The sequence below is a fragment of the Perognathus longimembris genome, chromosome 20 (genome assembly GCF_023159225.1).
Source record: "Perognathus longimembris pacificus isolate PPM17 chromosome 20, ASM2315922v1, whole genome shotgun sequence".
Taxonomy (NCBI): domain Eukaryota; kingdom Metazoa; phylum Chordata; class Mammalia; order Rodentia; family Heteromyidae; genus Perognathus; species Perognathus longimembris.
The window spans coordinates 42,037,509-42,064,417 of NC_063180.1; the positions used below are offsets into that span (position 1 = coordinate 42,037,509).

Genomic DNA, 26,909 nt, shown 5'->3' on the forward strand with positions numbered 1-26,909 from the left:
CAGATGTAATGAAGGAGAAACAGGCCAGGAGCCATCATGATAGTTGAAGAGAGGGCGAGCCAGCGCAAGGACAGTAAACTAGAAGGAGAATGGACTCATCTAGCAGCCAATTCGAAAGTATAGGCTAACAGGAAGCAGGTAAGAGGGGTAGTAACGCCACAGCCTTCCATCTTCACAGTGCAGTAGGATTACCTAGAATTTTTTTTGTGTTTTTTTTTTTTACCTTCTTCACTCGAGGCTGACCTGTTGCTCATCATAGCCAGTTTTATGCTGTCGGTAGCCGAAGTGAGGAACAACCGCACTAAGATTTCAAACTTGGTACATAGACTGACAGGGATGGCGTTAAATGAGATGGGGAACAAATAGTTCTTTGTGGTTAGGGTGTAAAATAAGTGGAGAAGGAGGAGGAAGAGCAAGTTCAGGCAGAAAAATAACGAGTTCCGTTTGGGAAGCGCTGATGGAATGATGGTGTTCTGGAGGTGACCGAAAGAGCCATCTGTATTTGAATTTGGCCAGCAAAAGTCCATACATCCCTGTGTCAATGTGCCAATTTCTGAAATCAGGAGAGGAAATTTATAGGGATTTTTCTTCCGTTATTAAGTGGACCATTATTAAAATAAACTTACATGAATTTAAATATATTAATTACATCCTATTAAAATTAAAGGTGGCAAATAATTATTTATCATTATCTTCTTCTTTTTGGTACTGGGGTTTGGCGGTGGTTCACTCCAAGCACATTCTCCACCATTGAGCTGTTTCCTTAGCACCTATTTCTTTACTTTTTTTGTGCCAGTCCTGGGCTTGAACTCAGGGCATGGGTGCTATCCCTGAGCTTTTGTGCTCAAGACTAGAGCTCTACCACTTGAGCCACAGCTCCACTTCCAGGGTTGTGTTTTTTTGTTTTTGTTTTGGTGGTTAATTGGAGATAAAGAGTCTCACAGACTTTTCCTGTCTGGGCTGGCTTTGAACTGCAATCTTCAGATTTCAGATTACTGAGTAACTTAAAATTATAGGCATGAGCCACTGGTGTCAGCTCAGTGCCTATGTCTTATTTTCTAACTTCATTTGTTTTTGCTACCCAGATCATAACGTGGCAGAATTCATCACTTCCACATGCTGAGTTCATAAGTGTCCTGAATATAAACACTCACACTAAAGGAGGGATTTCTCTCTCTTTCTTTCTTTTCTTTATTCCTTCCTTCCTTCCTTCCTTTCTTTCTTTCTTTCATTCATTTCTTCCCTTCCCTTCTCCTTCCTTCCTTCCTTCCTTCCTTCCCTTCCCTTCCCCTTCCTTCCTTCCTTCCTTCCTTCCTTCCTCCCTCCCTTCCTTCCTTCCTTCTTCTTTCTCTTTCTTTTCTTGTACTAGAGCACAAACTCAAGAGCCTTGTGCTCTCTCAACTCTCTGTTCATGGTTATCTGGCGCTCTACCAACTGAGCCGTGAGTCCAGCTGTAGTTCAAGTGGTAGAGCACTCCCCTTGAGCAAAAAGAAGCTCTGGGACAGCACCGAGGCCCAGAGTTCAAGCCCCAGGACCAGCAAAAAAACAAAAACAAACAAACAAAAAAACCCAGGTTGGAAGGAGGGAAAGATAAGAGGATATGAGTTCAAGGCCAGCCTGGTCTTCACAGTACAATCTAGTAACAAACAAACAAACAAAAAAAAAAACACAACACACAACTAGGCAGCAGTGGCTCATGCTTATAATTCCAGCTAATCAGGAGGCTGAGATCTAAGGATTGGGGTTTGAAGCCAGCCTAAGGAAAGAAAGCCTGAGAGACTCTTATCTCTGATTAATGGCCAAAGTAAAAAACAAATTGGAAGTAGAGCTGTGGCTCAAATGGTAGAGCACTAGCCTTGAGCACAAAAGCTCAGGGACAGGGCCCAGGCCCTGAGTTTAAACCCAACGACCAGCACAAAATAATAAATATAGCAAACAGCCAAGTCAAGCATAGCGGCTCGCATCTGTAATTCACATCTCTTCTTGAGAGATCGCAATTGGAGGAGTCAGAGTCAGTCTGGGCAAAAAAGTTACTGAGACTTTATCTGAAAAATAACCCAAAACAATTTTTCTTGAAACCAAAGGGCCTCAAAGTGCGGCTCAAGGGGTAGAACCCCTGCCTAGTAAGTGCAAGTTCCTGAGTTCAAACCCCAGAACCACCCATGAAATCTGCGTCTTTATGCCCATTTTTATCTTAGGAGAAACTGCATTATTTGACCTGAAGAGTCCACTCAGGGTTTGTTTGTTTTTTTTTAAGTGACAACTGTCTCCTATGACCAGCCATCCAAAACTTTACGGAAAACTCATTGTTTTACTTCTGCCTATGTCAAAACCAAGATATCCCTTATCGCTTTATCGTGTTATCTCTGGCTTAGGGAAGAACAACTCCAGTGGGTGTCAGGCAAGCATAATACATAAGCCTGAGCACTAATCTGTAATTTTGATGTCCCTGGGGAGGAGGGTGCGTGGAAGGGGGAGGGAAGGGGGGTTAGAAGAAGAGGGAGAAAGGGAAGCGGGAGGGAGGGAGAGAAAGGGAGAATGGGGAGGGAGGGAGAGGAGGAAGGAGAGGGAGGAGGGGGGAGGAGAGGAGGAAGAAAGGAGAAAGGGAGGGGAGGGAGGAGGGAGGGAGGGAGGGAGGAGGGGGGGAAGCTAAGCTCTGGGCAGGGCAGGAACCACTGGACTGTAACTTACTGTCTGATGTTGTAGGTCCACACTGAAATGGGAGGGGTGAAATGTAGGGTGGGGTTGAACTGTATACTGCAAATGAGACTGACGTTGTCCCATCTTTCACTGTGAGATGTCTGCAGTTGGCAGGTCTCTTGGATATTTAGAGTGATTGGTTTAGGGCTTGGCTGGCTTCTAAAGTTCATTAACTTCTTATGGACCAGCCCGAGGTAAGGAGATCAAACTCTTCACAGTCTTCCCTTTCTTCACTGTGAGCCCTGAAGGCAGCACCGTTTAGAACCTAGGCATCTGGCCTTCCTGGGCTGGTCCTTGGTATATTTCTGAAAGAAAAAAAAAATCGTTACAAATTTCCATAATTTCAGAAACACAGAACATCCCTCAGCCTTGCAAAGGTTAGGAATATATACTCAGTTAATAGGGGAACGTAGAAGAGAGCCTGACTAGCAGGCACAAGGTCCTGGGTTCAAACCCCAGTATCACAAATAAAAAGAAATTCTAAGTACTCCAATCTAATCAGTGCCTAGTGAACACCCAGGTTGCCACTCATATGTACAATGATTGCTTATAAATAAAAAGAAAATTATATAAGTTGATTCTGTCCCTGCACTGGTTGAGGAAAGTGTAAGGTCTGCCCCGGGAAGGCTCCACGCAGATGCCCCCCACCAGTGGTCTCCACCCAGTTACCTGGGTAACCGGCAGACCTGGAGAGAGTTATTTCCCCCTCCCCTGAGGTCACGTCCTAATCCACCTGGCCACACCCCCTACCCCTGCCCCTGCCCTAGATAAGGCAGGGGCCGGTGAGGGCCACGCCTCCTCTCTCACCAGGGATCCCCTCAGCCTCTGGCCAGCAGTTCAGTAATGAACTTTCTCTTCTGCCTGAATACCGCGGGGTGGGGTTCTCCTTTATCGGCTACCTACTTTAATAAACCTAACAAAAAGGTATTGTTCTTACCAATCATTCAGCAAATGTTTCTCAGGAACTTTCTAAGGCACGATGTAAAAGATAGAGAATTATAGCCTGTGTAGGACTTTATGACCTATTTGCCAGGGGCTGGTGACCAGTAACAACAAAACAGATATTCAAATAAAGATGTTCCACAATCAATTACCATGAGGTTGTATACTTACAGCTCTGCTGCAAGTTGAAAATCTGTTACGTTAAAGATCATTTTAAACTGAGCATTGTGGTGTGTACCTATCATCTCAGCTACTTGCAAGAGAGGCAGAAATAGGACGATCACAGCTCTAGGCTAGCCCAGCCAAAAAGTTATCCAGACCCCAACTCAACTAGCAAGCTGGACATGGTGGCTCAGATCTGTCATCTCAGCTATGTGGGAGTTGTAGGTAAAAGAATTATAGTCAGGCTGGCCTACATGAAAAGTGCAAGACCTTATCTGAAAAATCAACTAAAACAGAAGAGAGCTAGACATGTAAAATGCCTGCCTAGCCAGTACAAAGCCATAAGTTCAAAACCCAGTACTGCCAAAAACAAACAAACAAATAACTAAGTGTAAGTAAGAAAACCATAGCCCTTGGCCCAGGCAAAAAGTATGAAATACTACATTAAAAATAGCAAAAAAAAAAAAAATGAGCTGGGGCCATGACACAGTGGTACAGTGTAAACCTCAATATTACTAAAACTACGGTACTGCCCCAAACAATGCATTTAATAAACTCAACATGAAATTAGAGGTTATTTTTACGTCAGACCAAACTCCAATAATCCCACATGTCAGATCCAGCCACTTGCCCCTATATGCCAAGTAAAGAGACCTAGTAAAGGGCAGAGAAAGGAGATTTGTTATGTGATGTTCACATAAAAACAGCACTTCAGTACACCTTCAGCCATCTTTTGGGGGTAGAGCCAGGCGCCTTAGGTTAAATAGAGAGAATTATGGCACAGCAAAAGCAGCTCTTAAGTTGCCTCTTACAACCAATCATCATACTTAGCTTAGACCACTTAAACTGGCTCAGAACATTTACATTCATCTGCAAAGCCTATTTTATCATAAGATTACAGACTATCTCATTGAATGTATTGCATTCTGTACTGGAAGTGAAAAGCACAATGCTTGCATGGGTGCATTTTTATTTTAAACATCACTGTAAAGTTGAAAACACATAAGCCAATGCATTGTCAAGGGGAGCAGAGGAATGATGAAACACGTTCAGTGGGAATCATGCTTTGAGCTTTTCCAGGTTAGCAGTATACAACGGCATGCCGGACGGTGATTGTCGGTGCTAGGGGTCAGCCCTGCCATCTTAAGGGGTAACAGCTGATGCTCCATGGTCTGGGAGGTTAGGTGTATTAAGTATATTCTCAGTTACTACCCACAATCCACCATAAACTGGGCAGCACAGACCTGCCTCAAGACTGAGGGAGCTTGCCGGTTTAATTGGAGCAGTCCACAGGAAAAAGCACCGGTCTGATGAATGGTGCAATACACCCGGGGTTGCCATTGGGAGTGGCCGGGAAAGGTCCATTGAGAACCGATCAGTAGAAGAAAGTACAAAGGGGAGACAGGGTGAGACAAGATGTTCCAGCAAAGGGGAGCAGGCTGTGCTCAGCTTGGGACAGCAGAGAGCTCAGCCTCCCAAAAAGGGACAGCTCTCCAAGACCCAGCAGGGCCTCAGGCTGTGGTTCAAGTGCTCATTGTTAATGTTCTTCTTGATGTGATTCCCAAACAGGGACATTTGTACTGTACAGCTTATTTCATCTCCATTATCTTATCGCAAACTTCCCCAGGAGCCTGGGAGGCAGGTTGGGTTGTTCTTCCATTCTCAGACAAGGAGCCTGAGGCTCGGGAAGGAAAGGGGGAGGTGGTGCTTGCCTGCGCAGGGCTCCTTTACTCTCCGCCGAGGCCCCAAGGGGGAAGGGTCACCTGAAGTGACACTTACTACACCTTCATACTTCTGGGGCAGAGAGTGACGTTTGCTCTGCAAGGAGCTGATGAAGTACCAAGGCCCAGAATTTCTGCAGTCCCGAGGAGTAATCAAGCATAGGTTTCTCTCTCTCTCCCTCTCTGGCCTGGCCCACCTCTGCCATTTGTTAGCAGCCCTGTGTCTTCAGATGTGTTATTTCTATGATGAAGGATCTGGATCCCAGATGCCCTATCCAGGTGACTTGGCCTGAGTTCTCCCCTTTCACCAGAAGGGGTGCTGAAGAACTCTGGGGTTCTCCACAGGGGCATTGTGCTCATCAGGTGTATGGTGGAACTATTCACACAACCAACGGGCCTGCCCACATGGCCCCTTCAGGCCCAGCAACGAGGCCCCCTTTGTGTCACCATTAGGATGCCTGCAGTCTTCATGCATGTACCCATGGACACCCAGCCTAGACCAATCAGCAGCCAGCCCTCTCCTGGCCCCTGTGACCTCTCAGCAGGGACCAGGCTCTGAGCTGACCTAGGCCTCTCAGGCCTCTTTTCTTCTTCGCCTCTACCAAGAAGCCCTATTTTTGCCACTAAACACTATCTGTACCTTCAAATAACCCTCTTTCCATTGTAAACCCCCTAATTTTCTCTCAAGATCCTTTGCTTCCTAGAAAACAAAAGCCAGAAAGCTTTGCCTACTTCTACCTTCTGCTCTCAGACATTTTCAAGTTCTCATAGATTAGAGCTGTCTTCTTAAACAAGAGTGAAAAACAGAAACCAACCTACTGTACTGAAAACAGGACAACCTATTGAAATGTCAAAATATAGACTCTAGTTGCACAGGCTAGAGACAATCAAGGACTTTGAACGATAGAATTAGGGTGAGGAAAGAAACAGAATTAAGAGATACGCATTTAAAGGGGAAAAAAAAAAGCCACTGCCAGGCGCCAAGGCTCCCATCTGTAATCCCAGCTACTCAGGAGCTAAGATCCGAGGATTGTGGCTTTTGAAGCCAGCCTGGCAGAAAAGTCAGAGGCTCTTATCTCCAATTAACCAGAAAAAAAACAACCAAAACCAGTGGAGGTGTGGTTTGAGTGGTAGAGAGCCAAGCTTGACTAGAAGAAAAGCTAAGCAAGAACACCAGGCCCTGAATTTAAGCCCCAGTACTGGTAGAAGAAGAAAGAAAGAAAAGAAAGAAAGAAAGAAAGAAAGAAAGAAAGAAAGAAAGAAAGAAAGAAAGAAAGAAAGAAAGAGAGAGAGAGAAAGAAAGAGAGAGAGAGAAAGAAAGAAAGAAAGAAAAGAAAGAAAGGGAGAGAGAGAGGGAGGATGGGAGGGAGGGAGGGAGGGAGGAGAGGGAAGGAAGAAAGGAATGAAGGAAGGAAGGAAGAAAGAAGGAAGGAAACAAAAAACTTAAGTTCTATTGCTACAAAATGAAAGAATTATGCTGACCAAGAGAGTAAGAACTGAGGGGGAAACTGAAAGTCTAAGCAAACCTATCTTTATTTTCTTAGAGGTGAACCTAAATCCTGAAAGGAAAAAGAGACCAGTGAACATACGTGAACTGGCTGTACTCTCAGCAACAGGGGTTAATGGGGAGACAAGGGACTAGAGCCTGAGGGAATGGAACTAGAGAAAATGACCCTTCCTCAGACTATCCCCCAAGGGAGTGGGCAGCAGACCAAGACACGGTGTCCGAAGGACAGGCTGTGCTCAGAGTCAGACAGGCGGAAGTACCTTTGTTCTGGGTCATCAGTTTCTTCAGAACAAGACTGCAGCCAGAAGCTGAGGATTTCAAGAACCCTGGTCAGTTCCTCAAAGGGAGAGGCCCAGTCAAGAGATTGGAAGGCCAACACAGGAAGAGGAAAGAAACAAACAGAAAAGATTCTGAAGGCAGATACTCAGCCCTAACACCTGGCTGAAAGTAACCCCAAGCCCCTTTGTGACTGGAAGAGAAAGAACCTCCAGCTACTGTGATGTACATGCAAGATACTGGCTCCCTTGGTACTTAAGCACAGAGAAAATGCTACAAGATTTGCAAAGAGCCAACACCGTCTTGCAATACACTTTAAATCACCACTAGATTCTTATAATGCTTAACATTATGTTTGTGTTTCATAGTGTTCTTATACTGTACTGTTTACAGAATGACAAGAAAGGTTGTACATACTCAGTACAGGCACAATGTTCTTCAAAAACTTCTGAAAACATGGTTGAATTTAAGGATGAGAAACCCTCTGATATGGAGAACTATATATACCTTGAGAAAGTGACCTGACTTCTCTCTCTCTTCCTTCCTTCCTTTTTGTTCCAGTCTTGGGGCTTGAACTCAAATCTGGGTGCTATCCTTGAGCCTTCTTGCTCATGGCTAGCACGCAATCACTTGAAGCACAGCTATACTTTTGGTGGTTAATTGGAGGTGAGAGTCTCCTGGACTTCCCTGGTCAGGCTGACTTAGAACTGTGATCCTCAGATCTCAGCCTTCTGAATCACTAGGATTACAGTGTGATCCACCAGCACCTGGCTTTCTTCTTCTTCTTTTTCTTAACTGTAGCACCTGACCGCTGAGTGACTTCTGTGAGATCACTGGCAGGACAAGAGGGCCAACAGAGTTGTCAGATAACATGAAGCCTCCACTTCAGAGGAGGGAAAGCCAGCCCAGGAATGAAGAAGAACCTAAGGAATGTTGAAGTCAGGATACAGACACTTGAACTTGAGTTCTAATAGGGCATTTTGCTATTTATAAGCAAGTCATGGCCCAAGTTTAATTAGTTCTCAAATATTTAGAGACAACCTATAGCTGGAACTATGTCTAGCACCTACGTTTGAATCTTGTGTTATGCTTTGCAAACTAAAAGGGTTGAAGCAGACAGTCTCTAAAATTCTGGCCAGTCATGTACAAGGCCTTAGATTCAATCTCCAGCCGCATGAACCCAAAACCAAAATACAAATAAAACAAAAGTTGATACCACACTTTTGAAACAAACATCCAAGACACATGGTCTGCCAGAATATTTGCTATTGACAATGCCTCCAGAAAATTCAGTGTATGAGTTCAGTGAGACAGATAGACTTCCCTACACACACTTTGCCTCAGACACACCACAAATGACCAACCTTTACAACCATTTAAGTGTTTACCCTTTTTTTGAATCCATTAGATTTTAAATGGTCTGAATAAAGTCCCGAGCACATTCCTTACTCTTATTTAAACAAAGCCCAGACATGGTGATTGTTTTTTTCCAGTCCTAGGGCTTGGACTCAGGGCCTGAGCACTGTCCCTGGCTTCTTTTTGCGCAAGGCTAGCACTCTACCACTTGAGCCACAGCACCACTTTTGGCTTTTTCTGTGTATGTGGTGCTGAGGAATAGAACCCAGGTCTTCATGCATGCTAGGCAAGCACTTTAATACTAGGCCATATTCCCAGCCCCCAGCTATTGTAATCTTATGTCTACTCTCACCATGGTGCTAAATGCTGGAGGGTGAAGGACCAGGGCTTTGGCTTGCCATTGTAGATGTTTACAGTGCAGCTCCTGTATTAAAATGTCATCAGTCTGTGTAACAGTGCTCAGTACATGTAAAACAGTCTCCCTAGTGATAGGAGGTACAAAAGAAGGGAAAGGAAGTTGAACATTTATTGGTTTAAGTGGTAGAGCACTTGCTTAGCAAACTCATGGTTTGGAGTTCAAACCCCACCAGTACTACCCCCCAAAAAAGTATTGAAGATTTGTTTTATTGGACACTTGTATATATACTAGCACCCAATCAGCAATAATAATGACAATAAAAAGTATTGTGAAGTACTATGGGCTACATGTTTAACGCATTATATATAATCTATATTGATACAGATCCTTTTGTGGTGCAGGGTATGGAACCCAGGGCTCTGTGAATGTTAAGCAAACATTCTACCTCTGAATTATATCCCTAGCCAGTATATTTTCTCTTCTATAATTTTATTCATTTATTCAATGCATTTCCTTTAGCATCAACTAGGTAGTAAGTACTGGGAGATGAGTGAATAAAACCCCAGGCTTTGAGGCTTGGTCTGTAACACAATAACAGAACACAGCTTAGCATGCAAGGGCACCCCAAGTTCCATCCCTGTTCCCATCCTTGCCTGTCTCCCCCCCCCAAAAAATCTTCCCTTCATGAATTTTTATTCAGGTGGGTAAATGCTCCTTACTAATTGTGTATGTGTGTGTGTGTGTGATCCTAGGGCTTGAACTCAAGAGTCTGGGCACTGTCTCCGGGCCTTTGTTACTCAAGGCTAGTACTCTACTACTTGAGGCACAGCTCTGATGTTTGGGTAGTTTAATGGTGATAGTCTCACAGACTTCCGTGTTCAGGTTGGCTTTGAACTACAATCTCAGCCTTCTGAGTAGCTAGGTTTACAGGCATAGGTCACCGGTGCCTAGCTAGACTTTTCATAACCCATTTTCCAGTTTCCTCTTTTCCCAAGTCTTGGATGGTTGAGGCTGAAAGTAATGTACTTATAACCTTTGTGGACCAGCCAATAAACAACAGCTATCTAGCGATTCCATGAGTCATCTGATTAGCATAAATCCTGGTATGATTATAAGGTGCTAATTGTAAGTAAAAAAAAAAAAAATGCCTACCAGGAAATTGTGAGGGTTTTTAGTGCTTTTGTTCAAAGAATCTGGAACAGACTTTTTTTTTTGGTCTGGAAAGTGTCTCCCTATGTAACTCAGGTTGGCCTCAAACTCTTCCATTTTCCTGTCTCAGCCTCCTGAGTGCTGGAGATACAGGTATGCACGTCACACCTGGCTCCAAATACATACTTTTATTATAACATAGGGCTCAAGGAGGCAAAAGTGCTGAGAGTCACAAAAGCTATCAAGTTGTTCTGTGAATCAGGTAATCTTTCTAGCAGTTCACAGGTGTGAAACTCTCGACTGCTTGGCAGGTGATGGTAGTAAAGATGAAGAAAAATCGACTGGCTTGGGATATCTTAGTGGTAGTCAGCTGGACTGGCTGATGGATTGGATGGGTTGAAAAGAGAAGTTGGTGATGTGTTTCAGACTTCTAGCTTGAATAAATAATGGTGTCAATCAGCAAGAATATTGGGAAAGGAGCAAGATTGGGAACCAGATCTTTTTGGCATGATGAATTTGAGATGATGAGACTTGACAAGGAGATACTGAGTAGCCAACTGCATTTGCAAATCTGTTTTTGGTGGAGGGGTCTAAGCCAGAAAGTCTTTTGAAAGGTGTCATCTTATAGACCTTAAGTCTAGTTGCTGAATGGTATCAATGAATGCTAGCATAACATAGAACAAGGACTGAGCCCTAGATAGAGATCTCATTTAAAGACTGGGCAAAGAGCAACAGTCAATGAAGCCTATTAAAAAGGAAGCCAAAGAGGGACAAGAATATTAGGACAGCAAATGTGGAGTGGAGAAAAGATCCTGGGGGGAAAGTGTTTCAAAAGAAAGGAAGCATGTCAACAGTTTCCAGTGGTTACTTAAGACTAGAATTGAGAGTTGGCTTTGGAAACCAGATGATTAGAAATCTCGAAATACGATCCTGGTGGCAGAAGCCGACAAGGCCCATAGAAAGATGAGAAATCTTTTTTGAGAACTTATGCACAGAGAAACTAGATTCTAGGTGTGGTTTTGGAGTCAAAGGAGGGTGGGGGCCTCCGGAAAGCTGTAACCAATGCCTTTGGCTCATTGGTTGGTGCTCCAACCCAAGGGAATTTTGACTTTTCCAATCCGTGGAACTCCCGTATGTTTATATGCTGATGAGAACGACCCCAGGGATGTTGGAGCACCAGGTAATTGTAGGAGTGAAGTCTTGAGGGATGTGGAAGTGAAAGGAATCTAGGTTGCTGGTAGAGAGCCTAGCCTTCTTTGACACTTCACAATAATTTGAACGTTACGGCGCAGATGAGGGTAGTTTTGATGGTGAGAAGATATGGGAGTTCACGTCAAGTATATATATATATATATATATTTTTTTTTTTTCATGAAGTATGAGGCAAAATTGGTCAGTAAAACCCTGGGGATCAAGCCGGAAGTGCAGGAGGATTTCACTGGAGTAGAAATGGATGAAATCATCTCTGAGTCTACTTAAATATCAATGAAGAAAGCCTTTGCAGGATTTAAACACATCTCCCAAGCCTTTCTGTCTCCCTCTCACTGGACTCTTTGCTCCTTTGCTTCATCTCTTGTGCAGGTCCTGGGGCTTGAATACAGGGCCTGAGGCTCCTCTGCCCAAGGGTAGCACACTTGGACCTCACTCGGCTCCACTTTCCAGCCTTTAGTTGATTGGAGATAAAGTTTCTCACTTTCCTGACCAGACCTTCTTTGAATTGTGATCCTCAGATCCCACCCTTCTGGGTAGCTAGGGTTACAGATGTAAGCCCCGGGTACCAGGCTTCATCACCATTTGTAATTGTACAGTTATCAATTCACATGCCTGGGATACCCCTTAGCGGCCCAACAGAAGGGTTAGTTTTGCCAATCTCCTGGTGCGGAGGCACAGCAGATAGTCACGAAGTATGTGTTGAATCTGAAATGCGGGTACTGGGCCTACATGGCGCCATCTTGTCCTCACCTGGGGCTTAAGTGTTCTAACAGGTGATGGGGAGGTGTGTCAAGGGTGGTTAATCTTCGGGGAATTCCGGCTCTGGATTGTCCCCGATTGTTCACTAGCTTTGCTTCTGTAAACATGCTTCTGGCTAGGTGTAGCTCCTCACCCCAGCCGTGTGGGGTTTGGCCTGTATAAGCTTTGCGCTCCAAGCTGGGAGGGCTTTGTTGGAGGAGGGGGTGGGCCAAGAGTCCCCTCCCAGTCGCTGGCTTTGCAAGGAAGACTCCGGATTCGACGCCTCGGGGTGTGGCCGCGGATTCAGTCCGACGTGTTCGGAACCAGGTCTCCCGCCACCCCGGGGCGGAGACGTCCTCGTTGGGGCAGACAATCCTCCGAACCTCCTTTCCGGAATTACATACCACGGGGGAGTGATCTCTCTCCGAGGTCTTCCTCGCCTCATCGCCGTAGGATCCCGGCCCAAACAAACGCAGAAGTTAAACAGAATCCGTTGTTTTGGGCCCTCCGAAGGCGCGCTGGCAGGTGCAAGTGCCTGGCGGCCCGGGCGTCGGTGTCTGCTGTCCACGACGACGCGCCCAAGGAAGGGCTTCGGCCCGCGCCCCGGGGCCCCCCGGCGGACGACAGGGGATCCGGCCTGCAGGCGTGGGACCCGCGCCCCTGGGCCCTCCGGCGGACGACGGGGCGGGGGGGAGCCCGCACACCTCGGCCCCCGGCGGGAAAGGAGGCAGGGAGGCCGGCGGAGAGTAACCGTCAGGCCCCGCCGTTTGGCGCCACTATTTAAATAGGACGTGCCGGCTCGGCCGGCGTGCGTGCCCGGGGCGGGGCCGCGAGCGCCGGGAGGGGCGGGGCTGGAGGCGGGGCCGGGCCGGGTCGGGCTGGGCCGGGCCGGGGCGGTGGGAGGGGAGGGCCCGGCGCAGGCCCCGGCGAGGCTCACTGCGCTTGCGCTGACAGACGCAAGATGGCGGACAGTGCGGAACTAAAGGTAAAGCGCAGCTCGAATTCACTTCTAATATTCGGCCGCGGAGACGGCGCCGCCGGAGCCGGGGGGGCTGGGTCCGGCCCCGGGGGCCGCTCCGGCCTGGCTCCACCCGGGCCTGACGCGGTAGGGACTGGTGAGGGGGGCGCCTCGGCCTCTCGGAGGGGTCTCGGCCGCGGCGGGCCGCGGGCCCCGGGCGCCTCGGGGGCGCTGACGGGTCGTCCCCGGCGTGTTATTGTTGTGGACGCGGCCGGCGGCGCGACGGGGAGGGGGCGCGGGTGCGGGCGGGGGGCCGCCGCGGTCGCCGGGAGGGGGGGGACCGCGCGCCGGGGCTCGCGGCGGCCCCCCGCCCCCCCATGGGGGAGCCGGCGGGGGGCGGGGTGCTCGCGGGGCGCCCGGGAGCCCCGCCGCCGCTTCCTCTTCCTCCCCGAGCGCCCGGGGCTCCTGTCAGCGGCGCCCGGCGCGGACCCGGGAACTCGCCCCGCCGGCCCCGCCGCCCATCGCCCGCCCGGCCCCTCTCTCGCCTGACAGCCGGGGCCCGGAGCCGGGTGGCGGGAGCGCGGTCCTCGGGCGGCGGGGCCGGGGTTGGGAGAAGCGCCGGCAAAGTTTAGCGAGCCCGGAGAGTCGGCGCCGGCCGCGGGGGGTTCCGGCGGGGTCTGCCCCGGGGCCGGGGTCTGTCCGGCGGCGGGGCTGCTCCCCCCCGCCCCTCCTCCCCGGTCCCCCGACCGCGACGGGCAGGGGCGTGGGGATCGGGGCGGCGGGTGCCGCGGCTTGACGCCTCCGGAGGGCGAGGGCAGCCCCGGGGGCGGAGGGTGTGCGTGTGGGGGGGGGGGTCCCCGCGCACGCCGTGGAACCCCGGGCGCGGAGGGGGGGCGTGGGGGGGAGTTCTCGGCGCACACCCATGATGGCGATGCCGTGGCTGGCCGAGGTGAACGGCCCGTGTTTATGTCCCCGCGCTGCCTTTTGTTGTGGGGACGTCTCGCCGGCCCTGTCGACTTGAACTAAATTCTCCCCGCGCCTCACTCCGACCCCTCGGTAAATAGAACGCGCGCCACCCCCCCCTCCTCCTCCTCCTCCCTCCCCGGTGCCTCCCAACTGTACAGATCGCTCCCGCCCCGCGGAATGGGATGGCAGGCGCCCCCCCCCTCCCGCCCCTCGCGCCCCTCCCCGCCCGCCCGCCCGCCCCTTCCTTACCTGCGCGGGCGCCTGCACACCCGCACACCCGCGGCCGGCGCCCCGCAGCCGGGGAGAGAGGCCCCCCCACCCCCCCCCAGCCTCGGGTCTGACAAATGCGGCTCCGCTCGGATCATCTATTTGGGTTTTGTGAGCGAGCGAGCGAGCGAGCGAACGGCTCTTAACTAACGCGTGTTATTTCGAGGCTCCGGAGGCGCCGGCGCCCCCCCCCCCCCCCGCCCGCGGCTCCCTGCGTGCGAACCGCACAGCCGGTTGGTACCCCGGCCCCGCAGAACTGACAGCTCTGTCAGGAGTGGGGATGGGGGGAATAAACGTTTTAAAGTCTTGGGGCGGGCGCTTAATGATTCTTTTTTTTCTTCTGATTTATATTTTTATCTCTTCACTATAATCAGACAACTTGTAGATTTAGCAGACCTGAGGTTTGCTTTTGGAGATACCACTCCCTCCCCCTCTCCCCCGGTAGAGAAACCACTGAAAAGTCATTTCCCTAATAACTTTGCAATGTTAACATCCCCGGATTCGTGTATTAAGGTATTGCCTTTTTGAAGTGTCATTCTTGTTCTGATTTCCTTCTAATTTGTTCAAGACAGAGGGGAGAGTTGGAATGGAAACTTTCTTTTATGCCAGTTTCAGAATGTTGACTGGAAAGAGAGAGCCTCAGGAATTGAAATATTTGGAGATCATTAACTCTGGAAATTAAAAAAGTGCACAACTTAAGATAGTGTGTTTTGTATAGTTTATCCTAAAATATAGTCGCTGATGCTGTGGTTTTTTGTTTTCTAATATTTACTTAGTTAGCAGTCTCATTTGAGTGATAGCTAATCAGTTCTATTATACATAGGCCCTAGAGTGAAGCTGAAAAGCTTGTGGGGGCTTTAACAATATACTCTTAATGCTGTCCAAAGAAACTGCTTCGAAAAGCACATGCTGGGAGATTTTCTTCTTTGTTCTTTCTCATTTTAAGAAAGTGCCTTTGGGATAGATGGGACCCCTGGTGTGAGTCTTGTTAGGTAAAGTTTCTCTTTACAAAAAATGAGCCAGTATCAGACAAATACTAAACGCTTGGGGAAATGTTATTTTTTGTAAAATTGGTCCCCCTTTCTGCTTTCTCCCAAAGCTTGAGTCTTTCCAGAGGAGTTATTTTCTTTTATGTCCCAGTTGTATACTTTTTCAAACTGTTTTCACATGCTGGCATGTCATTGTGTGCGCCTGAGACTGAGGAACTGGTGGTGGTGGACTTTGAGGGACTTAGCTGGTCATAGCTGTGTTAACAGTTTTGTTAATACTTCACTGTGGGGTAGAGGAAAGAAGAGAGGGAAATGCAGACAAGAATCCAAGGTATATTCTATAAAATTGAGAAGAGGGAAGGGGGGATGGGTAGCAGAGAGTTAGGTGAAGGATGTTAAAAGAGGTGACACTAAGATAAATTGTATTCATAAATTGCTTTGTTAAATGGCAACTTCTTTGTGCAACTACTTAAAGATAGTAAGGAAAAAAGTACTTCACTGTGGTTAGATTTCCTTTTCTCTTTTGGGGGGATAGGATACCATAGTTACTCAAGAATATGCATATATAACTGTGCACTTAAGTTTGGAAGAGTGTCCTTTTAGAAGTATTTTCTCAGATACTTTGCTTGTGAGTTTTGGAGGTAAACAGCACTCAGCCTAATAAGGTAGGGAAAATCCACAAATATTAAAAGAAGCCTAGATGGTTAAAAGTTTTAAGTGGGAATACAGTACTTCCAACTAGGAGGCATTGAGTATGTACAGTGACTTTCATTATCCTGGTCACAGTCCACACGATTTAGCTATGGATTGTAGTCACAGTCATTTTCCTCATGGTCTTTTTAGTAACTCCTTTTAAATCTATAACAATCTTGCAAAGATTAGATAGGAAAAACAGACCTGTATTCTCTATTTGAAAAGTGCAAGCTGTAGCACTTAAGAAATTGCCAATAAAAAAATTGTGAGTCATACATGTCAAAACGAGTTCTCCATGCACATTTGTGTATGAAAAGTTTTAATTTTTCATTAGGGAATACCCATAAAGTGATATTTGTGAGACTGTGGAGGGGAGAACATATTACCTTTAGGACCTTAAAAGCAGAAAGGTGTGATGTCCACATGATTTTTGTAGTTAAGAATCTGACAGGTTAATAATATGACAGTTTAATGTAGCTCCTCTTACCCTTTCCCCCTGCTTCTCCCCTCCTCTGTGTCCTTCCTTTCCTTTCTCCCCTTTCCCCCCTCTTTTTTGCCATTCCTCCTCCTCCCCCCATTTTTTAGGGCAGAGTCTCACTATGTATCCCAGGCTGGTGGAGAACTGGCAGTTCTCCTGTATCAGCCTTCAGAGGATCTTAAGGGATGCACCAGTACATCTGATTTCTAAAGTACTTTTTTCTTTTCTTTTCTTTTCTTTTTTTTGGTCAGTCTGGGGCCCTGGACTCAGGGCCTGAGCACTGTCCCTAGCTTCCTTTTGCTCAAGGCTAGCACTCTGCCACTTGAGCCACAGTGCCACTTCTGGCCATTTTCTATATATGTGGTGCTGGGGAATCGAACCCAGGGCTTCATGTATATGAGGCAAGCACTCTTGCCACTAGGCCATATCCCCAGCCCATCATTCTTTTTTTTTTTTTTTTTTTTGGCCAGTCCTGGGGCTTGGACTCAGGGCCTGAGCACTGTCCCTGGCTTCTTTTTGTTCAAGGCTAGCACTCTACCACTTGAGCCACAGCGCCACTTCTGGCCATTTTCTGTATATGTGGTGCTGGGGAATCGAACCCAGGGCCTCATGTATATGAGGCAGGCACTCTTGCCACTAGGCCATATCCCCAGCCCCAGTACTTTTTTCTTGACAATTTATTTTCGTGTGTGTGTGTGTTAAAACTGAACCAAGTTATATAGCTGTTTGTTTTTATCTTAGAAGGAACAGTGGGAAGGAAGATTCATTATTTTAGTGGAGTAAATAATGAAACTCTCTAAGAAGAGAAGTCATACTTTGGAATAATCTTGTCAGAAAATTCAATTGTCATATTGTCTTGTCATGAAATAATCCCTTAGTTGTGTTGGGATTTTTTGGTTGTTGTTTTTGGTTTTTTGGGTTGTTTTTTTTTTTGCCAGTCCTGAGGCTTGAACTCAGGGCCTGGGCACCGTCTCTGAGCTTTAGCTCAAGGCTAGCACTCTACCACTTGAACCACAGCACCACTTCTGGCCTTTTCTCTGTATTTGGTACTGAGGAATCGAACCCAGGGTTTCGTGCATGCTAGGCAAGCACTCTACCACTAAGCCACATTCGCAGCCCAGTCACTTAGTTTTAATCTTTGTGGTATAATTTTTTACTTTTACTTCAGAAGGAGACAGCTAAATCTGAAAATTCATTAATGGATTTGATTTTAATCTCCATAACTTGCTTTTGTGAAGTGCTACATTTAGATGATTTTTATTTTACATTACTATTTTTGTGAACAGCATTTAGAAACATTTTAATTTGAGGGAGGAAGTAGGAGGAAAATGAGCAAGGAGGTAGCAAGTTTGATAAGAAAGAAATGTACTCACTGCCTTACATATGAAACTGTAACCCTTCTGTTGACAATAAATAAATCAATAAAAAAATTGTTTTTAGCCAGGTGCCAGTGGCTCACACCTGTAATCTTAGATCTGAAGGATCATGGTTCAAAGACAGCCCAGACAGGAAAGTCTGTGAGACTCTTTATGTCCAGTTAACCACAAGAAAACTGGAAGTGGCATTGTGGCTCAAGTAGTAGAGTGCTAGCTTTGAGCTTCTGGGACAGTGCCCAGGCCCTCAGAGGTTCAAGCTCCAGGACTAGCAAAAAAAAAGATAAAAATTTAAAACTTTAGTTTTTGAGTATTTCATGTAACTGTTTTGGAATATTGCTTTCTTTCCCTCACGGGTTTCTCCTGAGTGATTGCATTGTCTCTCAGTAAAGAGGATATGGTAGTTCCTCTCAAAGGCAGCAGTGTTTAGTGGCCAATCCATAGCTGAGTAACCTTGGTTCTCTTGGTGAGGAGTTTGGGTTCAATATAATGTGTACCCTTTCTGTCTGTTAAGTAGGGATAAGAAAATAAAATAGTTCGTAGTTGTGATTGTTGTGGAACTGGGAAGAATTTCATAAAAATAGGATTTTTATGAGATGTGCCCTATAAAAGCAAACAAAATCTTGATTCATTCATAGAATTTACTGTATTCTTTTCAGAAGTTTATTTTACTGTATTTTCTGAAGTTTATTAGCTCGATAAGGAAATAATAACTCCCTTGTATAGATAAAGATAGCCTCAAAAAGATACTAGTTCAGGATCTTTTCTTTTTAAACTTTTATTGTCAAACTGATATACAGAGAGGATACATTTTCATAAGTTAGGCATTGGATACATTTCTTGTACTGTTTGTTACCTCCTCCCTCATTCCCCCTTCCCCCCTCCCCCCTAGTTCAGGATCTTACAAGTAGAACCTTACAAATTTGAACCTAGGTTAGCAGTTTAAAAACTCTTTTTGAAACTTTTTTCTTTCTTTCTGGTGCTGGAACTTGAACTCTGGGCCTGGGTGCTGTCTCTGAGCTTCTTTTTGCTCAAGTTGAGTGCTCTGCCACTTGAGCCACGGCACCACTTCTAGCTTTTTTGAGTACTTTATTGGAGATAAGAGTCTCATGGTCTTTACTGACTGCTCAGGCTCTGAAATTATCTTTAAGTAGTTGTACAAAGGGTTTTCAATTCAGCATGTCAGTTTATGAGTACAGTTCATCTTCATCAGTGTCACTCTTCATCATTCTCTCTATCTCTCCCAACCACACCCATCCTCTCAGTTTTCTCTCACTGTAGGCCTACTGAAAGGTAAAGGACTGTCCCAGACTCCTAGAGCTAGATGCCTAGCTTACAAACAATTCTACTTATATCGTTGGTAATACTTTCCCTTTGCTCTAGGCCAGACTATTTTTGGATATTTATGCTTTCTATAACTTTCTGGGAAAAAGTTTGGAATTTCTTAGTTGAAATTATATGTGTTGGGGGCTGGGAATATGGCCTAGTGGTTAAAGTGCTCACCTTGTATACATGAAGCCCTGGGTTTGATTCCTCAGCACCACGTATATAGGATAAGCCGGAAGTGGCGCTGTGGCTAAAGTGGCAGAGTGCTAGCCTTGGGCAAAAAGAAGCCAGGGACAGTGCTCAGGCCCTGAGTTCAAGCCCCAGGACTGGAAAAAAAAAGGAGAGAGAGATCACTTATATTTTTTATTTGTAATCTGTTATTTTAATAGCTGTCTTTCTAGGTTAGTAAATATAGACAGGTCCTTATCATTACACAATTAGGTTCTTGTTGTTTTTTTTTGGCCAGTCCTGGGCCTTGGACTTAGGGCCTGAGCACTGTCCCTGGCTTCCTTTTGCTCAAGGCTAGAACTCTGCCACTTGAGCCACAGCGCCACTTCTGGCCGTTTTCTGTATATGTGGTGCTGGGGAATCGAACCCAGGGCCTCATGTATACGAGGCAAGCTCTCTTGCCACTAGGCCGTATCCCCAGCCCCACAATTAGGTTCTTTTCCATTGTTGTTATTTTCTTTTTTGGTGGAGATATTAGGTATTTAACCCAGGGCCTTTATACAAAGTATACAGATTTCAAATGTATTACTTTAAATATATTGGTATCAAGCATAGTTGGTATTAAGTATATAAACAACTTCAATCACTATAAAATATATTAATAAAATAAACCTTTCATCTACTTTAGTGAGAAATGCAAGTGGTTTTGTTTTTTTAAATTTTTGTCAAACTGATATACAGAGAGGTTACAGTTTCATAGTTTAGGCATTGGATACATTTCTTGTACTGTTTGTTACCTCCTTCCTCATTCCCCCCTACCCGCAAGTGGTTTTCTGATTCAAGTGTGTAAATGAAATAAATTAGTAATTCTTGCTTTATTGTTTTACATTTGTACTTTCTGGTTTTTACAATGTCAGATAAGATTGCTAAATCAGGACTGGGGATATGGCCTAGTGGCAAGAGTGCTTCTCTCGTATACATGAGGCCCTGGGTTCAATTCCCCAGCATCACATATGCAGAAAACGGCCAGAAGTGGTGCTGTGGCTCAAGTGGTAGAGTGCTAGCCTTGAGCAAAAAGAAGCCAGGGACAGTGCTCAGGCCCTGAGTCCAAGCCCCAGGACTGGCAAAAAAAAAAGAAAAAAAGATTGCTGAATCATGACAGGAGTAGATTTTGCAAAATGTAAGCAAACATTGCTTCTGAATCAAAACACATAAGATATGAAATGGCTTGTCAATGAGTATATTTATTTCAAGTATGTATGATTTTGAAAAATACATTACAGTAATCAAATATTACAAGTTTTGCGCCTTATTTAAATTCCTGCCAGGTTTTTTGTTTGTCTTTGTATTGTTTTTGGTCTGTTATGGAGTTTGAAGGCTAGTTGCTTTACTGTTGAGCCACAGCTGCCTGGGCTGGCTTTGAACTGCGACGATCCTCAAATCCCAGCTTCCTGAGTAGCTAGGATTATAGGTGTGTGCCACCAGCGCCTGGCTATTCTTGCCAGTTTTTAACTTGTTTATTAAAACTACTAGACATTACTATAAAGAAAATGGGGAGGGGGGACATCTGGGAATGTGGCTCAGCCATAGAGTGCTTGCTTAGCATGCATGGAGCCTCAGGTTTGATTCCTCAGCACCACATAAACAGAAAAAGCTGGAAGTGATGCTGTGGCTTAAGTGGTAGAGTGCTATCCTTGAGCAAAAGAAACTCAGGGACAGTGCCCAGGCCTGAGTTCAAGTCCCAGGACTAGCAAAAAAAAGAAAGAAAAATAAAATGGAAATGAGAATTTGCTCTGTTTTTTTAATCTCAAGGTAGATTTTTCTTGGTATTAACTTGATAGGTAATATTGTTTTAAGCTGTTGGTCATAGAAAAGTGAAAATGTTTTTCTAAAAAGAAATTTACGTGGGCTAAGCTTATGCAAATTAGGATTTTTTTTTTTTCTAGTCCTGGGGCTTGGACTCAGCGCCTGAGCACTGTCCCTGGCTTCTTTTTGCTCAAGGTTAGCACTGTGCACTTGAGCCACAGCGCCACTTCTGGCTGTTTCCTATATATGTGGTGCTGGGGAATTGAACCCAGGGCTTCATGTATGCGAGGCAAGCGTTCTTGCCACTAGGCCATATTCCCAGCCCTAGGAATATTTTTTTAAAGACAAGACCACTTTACAGCCCAGTCTGGCCTTAAAAAAGAACCAGTTAATAATTTTTACCATATACAACCATGTTTACGGTAAAACTATTGTTTAGTTTTTTTGTCTTTTTGGAAAGGGGTTAGTACTGTTTTTGTTTTAACTCAAAACTTGGGACTTGCTAGCCTGATAGTCTACTCCTAGCCATATTCTAGCCCTTTGTGTGTTATTTTTCAGATAGAGTCTTGAATTTTTGCCCAAGATCTATCTATGCTTGCTAGCTTGGATAGCAGGCACCTGCCACCACACTTGATGTATTTGTTGAGATGGAATCTCACTAACTTTTAATTCGTTTGCCTAGGTTGACCTTGAACTATGATCTTCCTGATCTCTACCTCCTGAGTAGCTGGGATTATAGGTGTGCTTCCCTATGCCTCACCTGATAATTGTTTAGTACACTTTAATTCTAGGTAAACACTTAGGGAGGGTAATACGAAACATTTTGTTTTATAAGCAAATTGCAGTTCTATTTGTAACTTTAGTAATAAGAGTAGCTCCCTTTTTTTCCCCCAAACATCTGTTATCCCAACCATATAATCTATCTAAAGGATCAACATACATTTGTGTATGGGATGTAGGGAAGACTGTCAATGTTGTTGGATTTACATTAAAGTTTCATTCTCAGATTTCTGTTTCTCTTACCTTTAGTCCTTTCTCTCTCTCTCCCCCCCTCTTCAACATGATTTTAAAAGATTATCATTCATTTTTAGGTTATTTTGCTAATCTAACTAAAATGTGACTACATTATAAGCAAAAGGATAAGATTAACAGTGAGCTTTAATATTTTTAAAGCTCATTTGCTGTTAAATCTAACAGATCTTGTCATTTTAGAAAATTTTGTCTAAAGGCTAGTTTTGTGTTTTTTTGCCAGTCCTGGGACTTGAACTTGGGGCCTGGGTGCTGTCCCTGAGCGTCTTTTGCTCAAGGCTAGTGCTGTACCTCTTGAGCCACAGTGCCACTTCTGGTCCTTTCTCTATGTGTGGTACTGAGGAATTGAACTCAGGGCTTCATGCATGCTAAGCAAGCACTCTACCACTAAGCCACATTCCCAGCCCTAAAGGCTAGTTTTAAAAATTGGTTTATTTTTGTGATTTTGAGGGATTGAACCAAAGGTCTTGCACATACACTCTGCCTCTAAGCTGTATCTCTAACCCTAAGGCCTAGAGGTGTTTGTTTTGAGCCAATTTCTATATGTACTCCAAGCTAGGAATCTTATAGAAATAACCCCCTATCATTATTATTCCAAACAGGAGCATCTCACTACATTATCTGAGCTAGTCTTTTTTTTTTTTTTTTTCTGAGTTAGTCTTAAACTCCTGGGATTTTTCAGCCTCAGCCTCCAGGTAGCTAAGACTACGCATGAATCACTGTCCTGAATAGGTTTGGTTCTCTTGTACTTGTCCGTATTTGACATTTTTAGAATTGGCAGAATTTAGTTTTTATTTTGGAAAACTGGTGTTTTTGAATACCAAACAACCATGTTAAATACATCAAAGTTAAATGGTTATTTGTTTCATATATATTTCCTCAAAGTAGTTTTTGGAGGGAAGAGATAAAGGAGTAATAAGGAAAAGATACAAAATAGTTACTGTGGAAATTTGAGTCTCTTGCTGGAAAACATAGTGGGATGCCAGTGTCCATTGAGATAAACAAATATGGATATATAGTAGCATATACTTACTGAGTACATGCATTCTTTTCTCCTGCAAAGTAACTTGCAGTTGAATGGAAAGTTTTGCAAAGGATTTTTTTTTTTTAAGTGGCTGACCTTGAATCTTAATCAACTTGGACGGGAATGGGGTTGATGGAGAGAGTGATAACATTAATTAATTATAGATTTTTAGGAAGTTCAGTTGTTGCATTGAGACAAGGATAGGAGGTTCTAGTTGGTAGGTCTAGGAAGTTACTGTGGTAGTGAGTAGAGAATAATGATGATTTAAACTGGAGACTGGATGACATGAGGAAGATGCTAAAACCTGTGAACCACAGGTATATTCTAGAGCTGTATTGTCCAAACTGTAGTCAATAATGGAATTTGCTTGCGAAGTATATGCTGTATTTTGAGGCATAGAATGGAAAAAAAGTTGTTTTATATTGATTATGCATTAAAACAATATTTTGGATTCATTTGGTATTTGAGCAAAATTATTATTGATATTAAGATTGATTTCACTGGCTTTTTAATTTTTTTTTTTTTTTTTTTGCCAGTCCTGGGCCTTGGACTCAGGGCCTGAGCACTGTCCCTGGCTTCTTCCTGCTCAAGGCTAGCACTCTGCCGCTTGAGCCACAGCGCTGGTTCTGGCCGTTTTCTGTATATGTGGTGCTGGGGAATCGAACCTAGGGCCTCGTGTATCCGAGGCAGGCACTCTTGCCACTAGGCCATATCCCCAGCCCCTTAATTTTTTTTTGAATAGTGACAAAAGTGAACGTTAGGCAAGCACTACCACGAGCTACTAACACTGTCTACACAGCCAGTCCTTCTTTCTTTACTTTTTAAAATATGGCCAGTAGAAAACTTAAAATTATGTAGTTCACATTTGCAGCCTTTTGTTTGTTGTAGCTACTGCTTGTTTTACTTTGCTGGGTTTTGAACTCAGAGCTTCCAGCTTGCTAGACAGGCACTCTGCTTACTGTTTGAACAATACTTCAGTCCTTGGACAGCACTTTTCTATAGATATTAGTACCAATAAGCAGTTACGAGTATTAGGAGGGAAGGCATCTGTAGGGTTCTATAGACGAGGTTCTATAGAACCCTTGAGAAAGAGATTGCCTGACCGACCAGCCAACTGAACAACCAAACTGTCCTTCCTCCCTACTTTCCTCCTCCCTTTCCTCCCATTTTTCCCTTAACAATTAGATATAAGGGGTTCTTTTAAATTATGCCAGTATAGATATCCTTCACTGTCTAAATCTGTTTGGGCCATGAATTTAGAAATTTCATAGTAGTTCAATAGTCCAGAATATTTAAGAGATACATATAGGATTGCTACTGGAGGGTTGGGATTGCAACTAAATAGATGCTTTGTCTAGCATGCCTTGTGTTTCATCCCAGTTACCACAAAACAAACAAACAGGTTGCTAATAGTCATTTCAGAAATTTGAGAAAGGTGATTGAGGTTAATCACATAGCATTTTTTTTTTTTTGGGCCAGTTCTGGGCCTTGGACCCAGGGCCTGAGCACTGTCCCTGGCTTCTTTTTGCTCAAGGCTAGCACTCTGCCACTTGAGCCACAGCGCCACCTCTGGCCATTTTCTGTATATGTGGTGCTGGGGAATTGAACTCAGGGCCTCATGTATATGAGGCAAGCGCTCTTGCCACTAGGCCATAGTCCCCAGCCCCAATCACATAGCATTTTAACTGAGCAGGTGGCCATGCTGACTTGATGTTTGTTTACATGTTTTAGATGTGTTTTGTCATCATTAATTCCACAGTATCCATATAATTTAACATAAAATTTAAACAGGGGTACATTTAAGAATGGAAAGACATACCTTAAATGACATAGTTGTAGAGTGGAACTCCCAGAAAATTGAAGTCTGCGTAATTTTTTGAGGCTTTTTTTTTTTTAAGTGGTGGTACTGAGGTTTGAACTCAAGACCTTATTCTTATTCGACAGGCATTTGATCCCTTGAGCTATATTCCTTTGCCACCTCTTGTTAAGACAGATAGTCTGGGTTGACGTTGAACCTCCAAAACCTTACCATCATGATTGATGGTCTTATAGTCATGAGTCAACACACACATCTGAGATTTTTTTTTTTTTTTTGCCAGTCCTGAGGCTTGGACTCAGGGCCTGAGCACTGTCCCCGGCTTCTTTTTGCTCAAGGCTAGCACTCTGCCATTTGAGCCACAGCACCACTTCTGGCTTTTTCTGTTTATGTGGTGCTAAGGAATCAAACCCAGGGCTTCATGTATGCAAGGCAACTACTCTACCTCCCACTAGGCCATATTCCTATCGTTACATCTGAGAATTTTTGTATGAAGTAGAAAGAAATAAGAGGATAGTAAACACTGATGATAACAGAAGTTTTATAACCAAGTAAATTCATACAATGTTATATTAACAAAACATTTTTCTATATGTTTAATATATTAATATGATTTGAGAAGGGAAGGCATGATTAGGAACTATGTAAAATGAGTATGATTGAAAGCCATTTTAGGATATTAAGGTTTCACTGACTGTATGAATGTATTTCCTCAGTCATAAAAGTATAGAAGAATGAGAAGATTTCATTTAACAGAATTGTAGAATTATATAAATTTGAAAATCTAACTCATTTATACAATATTAACATACCAACTATATATGTGTGTATGTGTTAACTGAATTAATATGATTATGTGTTTCCCTGAAGATAAGCCTATCTATGTCCATTGTTGCTATCACCCCTTGCTTCTGCATACTCATTTAGGGCTTTGTATACTGATATAAAAACATTGAACTGTGTGCTGGTGGCTCATGCCCATATTCTTAGCTAATCAGGAGGCTAAAATCTGGAAGATTATTTTGAAGCTAATCCAGGAAGAAAATCTGCTTAGACTCCATCTGCAAAAATAATCAGCAAAAAGCAGATGTGGCTCAGGTAATATAGTACCTGCTTAACAAATGTCAAAGCACTGAGTTCAAATCCTTGCCTTGCCTAAATAAGTAATATAACCATATTGAATATCTATGTGCAGAACAACTTTTTCCTTAAGTGAAAAGCACATTTTCCTGCCCTCTGCATTAGAAGTTGACTAGTATGTTAGGGTTTTAAACTCTTAAATTTTAAATTAAACTTTTTTTTACTATAAAAACATTGTATCCAACTTTTAAATATTCTGAATTAGATTTGTTATTTTTAGTATTCAAGTTAGCAAGACAGAGCTTTTAGAAGCACTTATCCATCTGTTTCATGAAATGTGGTAGTACATAGATGGGAATGATGCTTAAATTATCTATCAAAAATTGAAGACATAGCATACTATTCCAACAGTAGTCAGCTTATGCTTTGCCTGAAGGAGAATGAAATTTCTATTTATGTATGATCACAATATTTTGTCACTTTATGGGAGCTCAGTGTAATCAACGTGAAGGAATAGAGACCAGGAGAGGAAGAAGATGATCAGCTAGAGGGATAGGTGCTACAGGTCATTTTTCCAGTTATCGCATGCTGAGACATAAATAAAAGATGAGAAATTAGGTGGAAGAAGGTTGTGAAGAAATATATAACCAGCTTGAGTTCCACCTAGAGTAGACACTTCTCAGTAGGTTTCTGGTTGAACTAGGCATTATTGACAAATTGCTCATCTACCAGCTGCTTGTTAACTACTTCTAATAGGAAGGATTTGGAATGAGCCAGAATTCAGCCTGTTGAATATGAATCAATAATCTGACTTT

At 44.3% G+C, this 26,909-nt stretch overlaps 1 protein-coding gene across 2 annotated transcripts in view; it reads left to right on the top strand.

The window, feature by feature from the left end:
* The first annotated feature begins 13,044 nt into the window (after window positions 1-13,044).
* The window catches only part of Pias1 (protein inhibitor of activated STAT 1), a 75,803-nt gene continuing 61,938 nt past the window's right edge, over window positions 13,045-26,909 (top strand). The window contains exon 1 of one of the 2 annotated variants that reach the window (XM_048368628.1): window positions 13,045-13,106. In XM_048368628.1, coding sequence (XP_048224585.1) covers window positions 13,083-13,106 — 24 coding nt within the window. In that variant the 5' untranslated portion in view covers window positions 13,045-13,082. Of the gene's footprint in view, window positions 13,107-13,210; window positions 13,227-26,909 lie in introns of those variants that run through there. The other variant, XM_048368630.1, reaches the window with a different exon arrangement.